At 44.7% G+C, this 13,537-nt stretch overlaps 1 protein-coding gene across 1 annotated transcript; it reads right to left on the bottom strand.

Annotated features, from left to right (window-relative positions):
• Positions 1–5,274: 5,274 nt before the first annotated feature.
• Positions 5,275–11,523, bottom strand: LOC120916766. The gene has a single exon (XM_040327705.1). The coding sequence runs from the start codon at positions 10,520–10,522 to the stop codon at positions 5,861–5,863; it is 4,662 nt and encodes a 1,553-aa protein (XP_040183639.1). The 5' UTR covers positions 10,523–11,523; the 3' UTR covers positions 5,275–5,860.
• Positions 11,524–13,537: the final 2,014 nt, after the last annotated feature.

Here is a 13,537-nt window from a genome sequence, read left to right as displayed (position 1 = left end):
CGCCAAGGGCTCAACTGCCAAGGCGAACAGCAATGGGGATAATGGGCATCCCTGCCGGGTGCCTCTATGTAGCTCAAATGAGAGGGAGGTTATTGTTGACCCGGAGTCTAGCTCTTGGTTTAGAGTAAAGCACCTTTACCCATGTTATAATATATATGTTATAAATCTCCCAATCCAAACCTAGTTAATATTTCCAGGAGGTAGGGCCACTCCACACTATCGAACGCTTTAGAAGCATCCAGTGACAAAATAGCCCTACCCCCTGGATTATCCACCTCCACCTGCAAGTTCATATATAGTCTTCTTATATTATCGGCCGTTGAACGGTTAGGTATAAAGCCAGACTGATCTCGATGCACCAGCCTGTCTATAACCTTCGATAATCTTTTGGCCAGAATTTTTGCTAAAAGCTTGACATCTGTATTTAGTAAAGAAATTGGACGATATGAGTCTAGGGACAACTTATCTTTACCTGGTTTAGGAAGTAGTATCATTATAGCCTCCTGCATACTGTCAGGTAGGGTTCCTGTATCCACTGCCTCAGATAGTGCTTCCAGCAAGGGCTGCAAAATAACCTCTCCATATTGAGAGTATACCTCCACTGGTAGTCCATCTGGACCTGGGGATTTATGTTGCGTGGCCCCTTCCAAAGCTTCCTTCAATTCTGCCAGTGTGATAGGGAGATTTAGCATCTCCCTTTGCTCTTCAGCCAGTTGGGGGATGGGGCAGCCTTGGTGAAACGAGACCATTTCCGAATCTGCAGTCTTAGTTCTGGAGGAATATAGCTCCCTATAAAACTCATAAAAATCATTTAGGATGTCAGAGCTACTTGTGTGCGTCTCCCCGGACTCCACCCTTAAAGTCCGGGGAGACGCACACTTTTTAAGAAATTTTAGTACAGCTGTTTGCTTAATTTTATCCAGCATACCTCGCACATTCCATGTCATGAATTTAATATCTGCCCCGCTGGTCATGGCTTACTGCACATATACCTGCAGGGTAGCGTCACTTACTAACATATATTGTACATTCATTCTAAGAGCATCATTACAATTCACACAATAACCATGCATTTTTGGGTTTCTTTTGCAACATTTCCCAATGCTCTGATCTGCTGATCTGGCATTTCCCTTCCCTCACAGCTTTTCACCTCCCCAACTTGGTGAAAGCATACAATACCCATGAACCAGTGTTCAGACTTTCTTCCAGCCTTCCAAACTGACTGGAGGTGTTCTATTTGAACCAGTTATAGCATGGGAAAAAGATATGATGAAAACATAGGCTGTATATGTGAGATGGGGGCGATTCCTCACTGCACAGCGCATGGGAAGGAAGCAGGTGAAGTCCTATGTTCAGTAGTCCTTCAATCGAGTGAGTCTCTTGCCATTCAGGATTCTGGAACACTTGAGTGCAAATTATGTGACTATATAGTTGAGCAGTGTCTCATGGTGGGTCAGATTCTTCTCACAGTGTGAGTTAAAGAGGAGTTCCACCCAAAAATGGAACTTCCTCTTAACCCACTCCTCTCCTCCTTACATGCCACATTTGGGGGGGGGGGAGTGGGGGCTTCAGGAGAAGGGGACTTCCTGTCCCACTTCCTTCTTCCGCCGAGGGGCTGCAAAGGCGATACGTCATATCGCCTTTTGGCAGCCCCTCCCTGTAGGTGATCGCCTGGGACACGTGACAGGTCCCAGGCGATCGCCTGTCCAATTAAACAGCGCAGCGCCGGGCCGCACCGCGCGCATGCGCAGTGCCGCTCGCGCATGCGCAGTGGGTGCCCGGCCGTGAAGCCGAAAGCTGTCACGGCCGGGTGCCCACAGTGACAATGAACACGCCGGCCTGGGGAGGGGGGGAGAGGAGCGGACCCCCGGCCGGCGCGTCGCTGGAACGCTGGAGCAGGTAAGTGTCAGTTTATTAAAAGCCAGCAGCTACACTTTTTGTAGCTGCTGACTTTTAATAAACTTAAAAAATGGGTGGAAAACCCCTTTAATGTTAGTTATAGGGCATTATTGCCCAGGCATGCCCTGTGTATGGGGGCATTGTTCCCAAAGGAGATAAAGACTGATGTTTTTTACCCCCCCGTGTGTGGAGCATTATTCAATGTTCTCCATCCCCATCCCCTTGCAGACAGCCCTGTGGGGGATCCGTGTTTAAAGTGACACAAGGGAAATGGGGAGAGCTGTGGGGAGTAAATCCTCCATCATTTGTGGGCAAAGGTAGTTGTACTCACTCAGTTTCTGAAGTCAGCGTGTTACATCTTGTTATCTGCGTTGATCCAGCCAGGCTGCTGCTGCCTTAGGATTTTCAAAGAACTGTACATGGCCATCGTTCTCCACTCTTAGTCTAGCAGGGAACAGTATGGCATATTTGAGATGTAGTGCTCTAAGCCGCCTTTTAACATCTTGGAACTGTGCCCTTCTCTTTTGAACCTCGTTAGAGAAATCAGGGAAGACTGCCACATGACTGTTATCAAGCTGAATATTTCCTTTCTCTCTGGATAGTTTCAGGATTTTTAGCTGGATTCAAGTAGCCCGCCGCATCTTTGCGGCGTAGCGTATCGTATTTACACTACGCCGCCGTAAGTTAACTAGGCAAGTACTGTATTCACAAAGTACTTGCCTGCTAAGTTACAGCGGCGTAACGTAAATGCGGCCGGCGTAAGCGCGCCTAATTCAAATTAGGCTGAGGGGGCATCTTTTAGGTTAATGGGGGGGTGACCTGACGTGATTGACGTTTTTTACGAACGGCGCATGCGCCATCCGTGTACATATCCCAGTGTGCATTGCGGCAAAGTACGCCGCAAGGACTTATTGGTTTCGACGTGGACGTAAATTACGTCCAGCCCTATTCACGAACGACTTACGCAAACAACATAAAATTTTCAAATTTCGACGCGGGAACGATGGCCATACTTAACTACTTGCCGACCGCCCACCGCCGTTATACGTCATCACTTTAGAGATGAATATCTCGGTAACGGTAGCAGCTGCTGCCACAATCGAGATATTCATCTCTTCTGTGGGCGGCCGTGTTAACGATAATGGCGGTCTCCGCTGCGAATCCGCCGCGAGATCGCCGTTATCGGTGGCGGGAGAGGGCCCCCCCCCCTCCCGCCGCTGTTCCGCGCCCTCCGCCGCTTACCGGAGCCGTCGGTAGCGGCGGAGGAGATCGCGACCATCCGGCAGCTGAGCGGAGACGAGACTGAAGGAAAAATCTCCTTCGCCCGTCCCCATAGCTCCGCTGGGCGGAAGTGACGTCAAAACGTCAGTCCCGCCCAGCGTCTTAAAGAAACATTTTTTTTTTTGTCATTTGAAAAAATGACATTTCCAAATTTTTTTTTTTTTTTTTGCATTTTTAGCCTAAATATGAGATCTGAGGTCTTTTTGACCCCAGATCCCATATTTAAGAGGACCTGTCATGCTTTTTTCTATTACAAGGGATGTTTACATTCCTTGTAATAGGAATAAAAGTGATAATTTTTTTTTTTTTTTTTCAGTGTTAAAAATTGTAAAATAAATAAAAATAAATGCGAAAAGCAAAAAAAAATTTTTTTAAAGCGCCCCGTCCCGACGAGCTCGCGCGTAGAAGCGAACGTATACGCGAGTAGCGCCGACATATGAAAACGGTATTCAAACCACACAAGTGAGGTATCGCCGCGATCGTTAGAGCGAGAGCATTAATTTTAGCCCTAGGCCTACTCTGTAACTCAAAAAATGCAACCTGTAGAATTTTTTAAACGTCGCCTATCAAGATTTTTAAGGGTAAAAGTTTGACGCCATGCCACGAGCGGGCGAAATTTTTAAGCGTGACATGTTGGGTATCATTTTACTCGGCGTAACATTATCTTTCACAATATATAAAAAAATTGGGCCAAATTTATTGTTGTCTTATTTTTTCATTTAAAAAAGTGAATTTTTTCCAAAAAAAGTGCGCTTGTAAGACCGCTGCGCAAATACGGTGTGACAAAAAGTATTGCAATGACTTCCATTTTATTCTCTAGGGTGTTAGAAAAAAAAATATATAATGTTTGGGGGTTTTAAGTAATTTTCTAGCAAAAAAAAATGGTTTTGTCTCGTAAACACCGACTCTGAAAAACAGGCCCGGGGCTAAAGTGGTTAACATTACTAGTCCAGCTATTTGATGGAATAACTTTACGCCTGAAAATGCCTTACGTAAACGAGGTATCTTTACTGCGACGGGCGCGCGTACGTTCGTGAATAGGCGTATCTAGTGATTTACATATTCTACGCTGAGCGCAATGGAAGCGCCACCTAGCGGCCAGCCTAAATATTGCACCCTAAGACACGACGGAGCAAGCCGTCGTATCTTAGATAGGTTTAAGTGTATCTCAGTTTGAGAATACACTTAAACTTAGGTCGGCGCAGATTCCGAGTTAGGTCGGCGTATCTACTGATACGCCAGCCTAACTCTATCTAAATCCACCTATTTGTCTCTATCCTTAAAATTGAGAAATTTTGCAATAAAGGTCCTGGGGGGGGGGGGGGGGGTTTCCTGGGATGCAATGAGCTCTCTCCACTGCAAACATGACAGAGAAAGCCTCCCTGACATATTGATCAATGCAATGAGAAGTGACTCTAGGTATTCAGTGGGATTGTTACCTTCAGTTCTCTCTGGCAGTCCTATGAACTGAAGATTGTACCTTCTCAGTCTGTTTTCCATTTCATCTTGATGTGCATGCAGTTTTTGTATTTGCCTTTGCATGTCTTCTGCAGTATGGCTTAAGGGGTGCAGAATATCCTCTTCTGCTCCTATGTGGGTCTCTGCCTCTGTGACCTAGTCCCTAACAGTAGAAAGATCTTGTCTAAGCAGGGATATATCGATTTTAACCTCATCGATCTTCGTAGTAAGTGTCCCCTGGAGGGTGGCTATGGCCTCCAGTATTTTGGCTGTGTCTGCACACTGATGTTCTGCTGCAGAGCATATGTCGGTGCCATCTTGGTCTGCCGGGCCTTTATCCTGGTGTCTGAATTTCTCCAGCTTATCCATGGCATTCGTGGTTCTTTTGGGTGGCGACATGGTGCTGATCTGTTCCCCGCTGTTGTGCACTGTCTGGCAATAATGTTTTTAGGGCTATTTTGTGAGGAGGATATCAGGAAGGATATTTATCAAGAGGAGCTCACTCTGCCTGCTTCCTATTCCATTGCCATTCAGGCCACGCCCCCGGTAAACTCCTACCCAATTTAGTTTGAGATCACCTGTTGGTATTACTCTGTTACGGCCCCTTTGGCATCGAATAAATAACAAGAGGAGAGCTTCTGACGGGTGCAGTAGTTTTATTCTTTCGGAACAAAGGTGCGCAGCAGGGTTGAATATTATTTTCTTTATCTCCTTGAGCACCGTAAACATGAATATCGTAAGCACCATAGCACCATAGCACCATAGCACCATAGCACCATAGCACCGTGAAAACTCGATCCACTTGCCAAGGGGGGTACAAACTTTAAGCTTTAGGGATTTTCTGCAGACATCTTCCATGAAATCCTATGCAGACAGCTAACATGTGGCATCTGAGATACAGGAAAAGGCTTTCTTTCTAAGACAGGAAGAAGGAGTGGTCTTGTAATCCTGCTGATCAAAACATTCCCCAGGGAACCAAAGGGAGGCAGAAATGTTCCACCCAGCAGTAAGTGCTGAACTAGATCCACAATGATAAGCGGACAGTTACACTCCCACCAAATTATGTTATGATGAACATAACCTAAAAGTCATACATAATTTACAGAACATAACCTTGGCCGCTATAAAACATGGTACATCATACACAATTTAGCTTATAGGTACCTCTGTGACTGGCTACTGTCTTGTGTGGTGGTATGCTAGTGTATCACTAAAACTGAACTTATTTGCTTTCTATGAGGACTACTAGCTTTTGAATAGGACGTTCAATAATTGAAGGTTTTGATACATAGTCCTTCTTATCTTGCAATCTTCTGTCACCTACTAACACCTTGACTCGACGAACTAGATCATCCTTTTCTATTGTAGTTTCAATTACACGTCCTAGTTGCCACTGGCATCTGGGAGACATATCATCTTTGATTATGACAATGTCATTTACTTTGAGGTTACGTCGAGGTGTGTGCCATTTCTGTCTTGTGGAAACACTCATGAGGTATTCTCTTTTCCACCGACTCCAGAATTGTTCATTGGCTTGTGATGCAAGGGTTGTAATGGGTTTGACTTTAGGATCGTCTACAATTAGTTCTGCTGAAGAGCTTGAAGATGCGTGCACTTCAGATCTCCAAAGGAAACTAGGCCCAGATAACCAACTTGAGGTGGAGATATCCGCTACATGTAGACCCCTGGATGCATGGTCGGCTGGGTTTTGTGTCGTATCCACATAATGCCACTGGGTTGGATCTGTAATCTCTCTTATGAGTTGAACACGATTGGCTACAAACACGTGAAACCTTCTTGCTTCGTTATTGATATAGGCTAAGACTACTTGGGAGTCTGTCCAGAAGAACTCTTTGTCAACTTCTATTTCAAGTTCTGCCTTCAACATGACACTCAACCTTGCTGCAGTGACGGCAGCTGAGAGTTCAAGCCTTGGGATGCTCACAATCTTCGTTGGTGCAACTCTTGCCTTGGCCATTACGAAGCTGCAATGGACTTGATCTCTGTCATTTTTGTACCTAAGGTACGAACAGGCACCATATCCTATGTTGCTGGCATCGGAAAAGTGGTGTAGTTCCACTTTCATTCTGTTACCAAAGTCTGGGGGATGGTAACATCTGGGTATCTTGATTTCCCTTAAAGCTTGCAGACTACTCTTCCAAGCCTCCCACCGTGGACATAAGCTCTCAGGAAGTGCTTCATCCCAACTGATGCCTCTGCGGCAAAGCTCTTGGAGAATGCACTTGCCACTCAGTATGAAGGGGGCTATGAAGCCTAGAGGATCATAAAGGGAGGCTACGACTGACAGGATACCACGACGAGTTGAGGGTTGATCCTTTATGTCAGCACTGAAACTGAAGGTGTCGTTTTCAATTGACCACTGAATGCCAAGTACTTGTCCTTCTGTTGTTGAGTCTGGGCTAAGTTTGACAGGTACACTAGTTGTTGCTCTTTCTGACGGAGCTATACAGGACAGGACGTCCCTTTTATTAGAGTTGAACTTATGCAGTCGTAGGCCAGCATTTTTACATAATCCTTGAGTTTCGAGGATTAGATTTGAAGCTTCGCTGACTGTTGGAACGCTAGTTAGGCCGTCGTCGACATAAAAGTTCTTCTCGATGAAGGCTGATGCTGAGGGATGTTCTGACTTGTGTTGTCGTGCAAGATACTTAAGGCCGAAATTGGCACATCCTGGAGAGGAGCTGGCACCGAAAAGGTGAACTGCCATTCTGTATTCTTTCGGTTCTGTTTCCAACTGACCGTTCTCCCACCAAAGGAACCTTAAGTAATTGCGCATTTCTGAGGGGATATAGAACTGATGGAACATCTTTTCAATGTCGCATATCACAGCAACTGCTTCCTTCCTGAAGCGACAGAGGACTCCCACTAGAGAGTTTATCAGGTCGGGACCTGTCAGCAAGGTATCGTTTAGGGAGATGCCTTTGAACTTTGCTGAACAATCAAAGACAACTCTTAACTTGTCTGGCTTCTTGGGGTGATAAACCCCGTGATGTGGGATGTACCACACTGTCTCTTCCTCTGATAATGAAGGGGCTGGTTCTGCATCACCTTTTCTGATTGTTTCTTCCATGAATGCAGTGTAGTGTTCATGGTACTGTCTATTTCCCTTTAATCTTTTCTTTAGATGATGAAGTCGAATAAGGGCCAGCCTCTTATTGTTTGGTAGTGCCAGTTGACTGTTGTCTTTGAAGGGTAACGGCATCTCGTAGTGTCCATCTTTCCTTTTCATTATAGTTTCCGAGAGAAACTGCACGAAGCGAACATCATCTTGAGACACGTACTTATCTTCATAATTTCTTTCAATGAAGTCCATTTCTAAAGCCTTTAACACATCAGCGACCGGCGGCATTGGCATTTCTTTCACTGCGACTCTGTGTACGAAGCTCTGGCTACCCTGTCTATCAAGATGTGGATTTGCTGATCCTACAATGCTCCAGCCGAGCATAGTTTTTTGAGCGAAGGGTTCATTTTCGGAGCCGATAACAACCTCCAAGGGAGCCAGTGCTGATGGGCAGTCATAACCGATCAGAAGTCCTACTTCGCAATCTTGAAGTGGCTGTAACTTGTTTGCCAAGTGTTTGAGGTGTGACCACTGGAGTGCAGTCTCCTTAGTGGGGATGTGAGACTTATCTACTGGAATGAAATCTCTTGTATAGGCTTGACGGAGTTGGACTTGAACTTCGGAGTTGAAGCCACGCACTTGTAGACCGTGAGCAATTTGGCTTGAAATAACTGTGTCAACCGCTGTCATTGTGCTGAGCCTTAGCTGTAATGGCTTGGTGCTCACACTTAACTTCGATACCAGGTCTGCCAGAATAAAGGTTGAATCACTCTGTGTGTCAAGTAAGGCATAAGTGAGGATTTCCCTCTGAGGCTCCGTAGTAGCTGACAACAGAACTGGAACAATGCAGGATGTGGCAGACGTATGTCTTGTCAAAGTATGGGACATAACTTTGGGAACGTTGTCGTTTGCCTTATTTCTCATGCCTACTGAATCATCGTTTGATGCCTTGACAGGCTCAGTGTCTCTCTGTATGTGCAAACAGGTTGGATGACGTCGACTGCATATGCTACACGTGTGTCTTCCTTTGCAGTCTTTTGTAGTGTGGCCCTTTCTTAAGCAACCAAAACAGAGATGGTTTTCGTGAATAAAGGCCCTCTTTTCATCGATGGTCTTTGCCGCAAAAGTCAGACATTTAGCGACACCGTGTGTTTCGTCTTTGCAGACTAGGCAAGGTGGTTTCGGTCTTGAAGCTGAGATATTTGGAACATTGAAGGTAGAGGGCTTCATTTGAGTGCTTGTGTTGAGCGCCTTGGCTCTCTTGGGAATTCTCTCATCTGTAGTCTTGGTACTGAGGAGAAAAGGAGAGGCAATGGGGTTGCATGCAATCTTAGCTTCCCTTTGCAGGAACTCTGTGAAACGAGCAAAGGTTGGGTATTCTTGGGACTTGTCCAGCTCGTCCACGGCGATGCGACCCCATCTGCGCACGATCCATTCAGGCAGTTTCTTGAGAAGCTTGTGGTTTTCTTCACAATCATTTAGAATAGCTAGGCCTTTAACATGAGGAATGGCCTCCACACAACCTTGAAGGAAATCTGCAAACTCTCTTAATGCTACAGGGTCATTTGCTGATATCTTTGGCCATTTAGCCAACCTTTCTCTGAAGGCTCTTTGCACTATGAATGGACCTCCATACCTGTCCTGTAGGATTCCCCAAGCACCTAGATAGGCATCTTCTGAATTTCGGTAGAAGAACCCTTCCACTGCCTTACGAGCTTCACCACCTAGATACCTCTTCAAGTACAGCATTTTTTCGCACACAGGGAGTGGTTTCTGATCAATCAGCGCCATAAAGGATATCTTCCAATCTATGAACTTCAAAGGATCACCTGTGAATACAGTTGGTTCAGGTATAGGGAGACGGTTGGAGATAAGCAGACTTGCAAGTCCTGGGGTTAGACTAACTTCTTCATTTGGTCTTGGCACCCCAAGTGGTGTATTTGAAGGTTGAAATGGCACAGCCTTTGGATTCAATGAGTTTCGTGGTTCATTATTTTGGCAGAGGTATTGCACATTGTGGTCTGTCTCCTGTTCGTAAATTTCAAGACTATCATAAGCGTTGTAGGCTTTCACTCTTGCTGCAGCTACCTTGACTTCATTTTCTGCTTGTAGCTGTTGTAGTCTTGTCTTTTCCTCATCCAACTTCAGTTTAATTTCTGCCTCTAGTTTGTTCAGCTTAGCTTGCTCCTCGCGCATCTGTTGCGTCGCCTTTGCCTGTTCTATTTTGGCTGCAAGATCTGCTTCTGCGTCAGCGCGTTTGCTAGATCTGGAAGTGGCTCTTGAGCTTGCGTTGGAGTCTGGTAATGACTCTGAGAGGACAGTTTCTGTTTCTGAGTTTCCAAAGACTGACTCATGCTCTTCTTTATTAAGCACCATCCTCACCCTTTCCTTCTCAAGTTGATCGTTAAAGATTTCATCTACATTCTCTAGCCGCTTGCTGATGAGGTTGCAGATTTCAGCCGTTAACGCGGTGCATGCATCCATTTTCTTAACAACGTACGGGGTAGTGGAATTAGTTCGGCACATGGACTCATACTGTTGGTGCACTAACGCTTCTTTGGCTTTAATCTCTTTCAATCTTGTATTAAAGTCTTCAGTTGAGCAGAAACCTTTTAACTTTGTCCTACATTCCTTTGCTAGCTCCTTCCAAGAGTTGCACACCTTGTTGAATGCCTTTTCATTTTTCTTAACTGTTTCTTCGTGCATTTCTTTGCCCTTTTCTGTTAGGCTTCGCTCTCTAGAGCTGGATCGTACCTGTTGTGACTCTGTGGGTTTGTCTGTTTCTTCAGCAGGTGACAACATTTTGTTCTAGTGTGCCTTTGCCTTTCAAGTGTGAGTGTGCCTGAAACCTAACTTGAATGAGTGTTGGCTCAAACTTGCTACTAAGGGCTACGACAGATAACAGGTGTTCACACTTGTAACTAAAGATTAGCAAACAATGCATACAGTACTACAAAATGTTTTAAACGAATATACTGCTGACACTTTCTAACCAGACAATTAACCCTTTACGTAAATAACTGCAGTTTAGTGGATTAGGAACTTGGAAGATAGCGTTGCTTTAAATCTGACACTAGGCCTCTAAACACGAATATAATAACTTGATCACTGGTTTAGCAAAATATTAACTATTTGGCTCGCATAGTAGTTAAGGGCGGCTTCCGGATCACATATAAAGAGTCCGCTATATTTAAAAGTCCACGTGACACGTTTACTTTTTTAGCCAAGTCTCTGTTGCCAAGATGGCGTCCGCACGTGTCTTGCGAGGCGTTGGGAAGCCTTTACTCACAGTTCGATGAAGACAGTGACGCAGCTGGTGATGTCGAGTCTCCACCGCAGCGACGAGTTTTCACTGTTACGGCCCCTTTGGCATCGAATAAATAACAAGAGGAGAGCTTCTGACGGGTGCAGTAGTTTTATTCTTTCGGAACAAAGGTGCGCAGCAGGGTTGAATATTATTTTCTTTATCTCCTTGAGCACCGTAAACATGAATATCGTAAGCACCATAGCACCATAGCACCATAGCACCATAGCACCATAGCACCGTGAAAACTCGATCCACTTGCCAAGGGGGGTACAAACTTTAAGCTTTAGGGATTTTCTGCAGACATCTTCCATGAAATCCTATGCAGACAGCTAACATGTGGCATCTGAGATACAGGAAAAGGCTTTCTTTCTAAGACAGGAAGAAGGAGTGGTCTTGTAATCCTGCTGATCAAAACATTCCCCAGGGAACCAAAGGGAGGCAGAAATGTTCCACCCAGCAGTAAGTGCTGAACTAGATCCACAATGATAAGCGGACAGTTACATACTCTATAGACAAAAAGGGAGAAAGAAAGGCGCATCAGCCTCGTGTACTACCATTTGACAATTTATTAAATAAAAATAGTATTAAAAACTACTCACAAACAAATGATGATAAAAGGCTTGTCATAAACGTTATTTGTTTGTGAGTAGTTTTTAATACTATTTTTATTTAATAAATTGTCAAATGATAGTACACGAGGCTGGTGCGCCTTTCTTTCTCCCTTTTTGTTTTCTGCCAGGATCCCCCCATCCACGAAGGGCAGCAAGGCCTCTGTTACCACTGTTTTTGACATTCGAGGATATCTGTATGCAGACAATTGACTAATCGCTGAGGATCCCACTCGTGAGCAGGAGTCTGAGTTTTTTGTTTGTATATTACTCTATAGACACCTGATGGGCATCATATTACTGACCCTGAGCTAATCACTGAGTTTTGAAAATTTTACTTTGACCTGTATTCCTCCACTGTCACATGTTCTGCTACAGAAATGATTAACTTTTTACAACATATTGAGTTCCCACGTCTCTCAATGGAACAGGCATCTCTCCTGGATGAACCGCCCACTAGTGATGAGAGCAGTTGCATGCAACGACCTCAGGCACTAGGCACCAACAGCCTGTCACTTGCATTTACACACATTATAGAGAAGTAATGATTTTTGGATTATTAGATCTTTTCAACTGTATATTTGACTCCTCAGTATTACTCAATTATATGAGTGAAGCTCTAATCTTACTCATTCAGAAGCCTGGCAAAAACCTGGTATTACTGGAGTCATATAGGCCAGATGGATATTAAAATCCTAGCTAAAGTATTGGCAATGTGCCTCAATCAAGTTATCTAATTTAATTTTAAGTTTTAGTTTAGTTTTAATTTATCCCTTTCAAAAAGGCTTTATGCCGAGTAAAAACATTGCATTCAATACTTGATGCTTATCCATTAACCACTAGAATACCGGCCGCATGTAAAATGACGGCTTCACAGTGGCTCTGGAAACTCAACAGGACGTCAATTGACGTCCTGGATTCCTCCGGCCACTAGGGGCGCGCGAGCGCGCCGGCGGCGGCACGCGCGCCCCCGGCGCGTCCCCGAGATGCCGATGCGCGTGCCTGCCAGTCGCGATGTGCGCCAGGCACCCACGATCAGCAGTGACAGAGCAGGGACGTGGAGCTCTGTGTGTAAACACAGAGCTCCACGTCCTGTCAGGGGACAGAGGAGACCGATCTGTGTCTCTTGTACATAGGGACACAGATCGGTTACCTCCCCCAGTCACCCCCCTTCCCCCACAGTTAGAACACACCTAGGATACACATTTAACCCCTTCCTCATCCCCTAGTGTTAACCCCTTCAATGCCAGTCACATTTATACAGTAATTAGTGCATATTTATAGCACTGATCGCAGTATAAATGTGAATGGCGCCAAAAAAGTGTCCGATGTGTCCGCCATAATGTCGCAGTCCCAATAAAAAAATTGCAGATCGCCGCCATTACTAGTAAAAAAAAAAAAATAATAATAATAATAATAATAATTCTGTCCCATATTTTGTAAGCGCTTATTGCGATTTTTTTTTTTTTATTCTTTTTTTTTTTACCAAAAATATGTAGAAGAATACGTATCGACCTAAACTGAGTAAAAAATATTGATTTTTTTTTTTTCAAAATTGTTGCTTTTTTGTTTTATAGCGCAAAAAATAAAAACCGCAGAGGTGATCAAATACCACCAAAAGAAAGCTCTATTTGTGGGGAAAAAAGGACGCCAATTTTGTTTGGGAGCCACGTCGCACGACCGCGCAATTGTCAGTTAAAGCGACGCAGTGCCGGAAGCTGAAATTTCACCTGGTCAGGAGGGGGGTATATGTGCCCGGTATGGAAGTGGTTAATCTACAGGCCTCCCATGACTACATTGGTACAAGAATAGTTGTGGCTTTAGATGTGGCCAAAGTGTTTGATTCAGTGGAGTGGTGCTATCTGTGGCAGTTCTTGGAATGTTTTAGTTTTGGTCCAAAAT

The sequence above is a fragment of the Rana temporaria genome, chromosome 11 (assembly GCF_905171775.1).
Source record: "Rana temporaria chromosome 11, aRanTem1.1, whole genome shotgun sequence".
Lineage (NCBI taxonomy): Eukaryota > Metazoa > Chordata > Amphibia > Anura > Ranidae > Rana > Rana temporaria.
This window is presented reverse-complemented; position numbering and strand designations above follow the sequence as displayed.

Coding starts and splice junctions, on each gene's coding strand:
- LOC120916766 (XM_040327705.1), bottom strand. CDS start 10,522: ATGTTGTCACCTGCTGAAGAAACAGACAAACCCACAGAGTCACAACAG.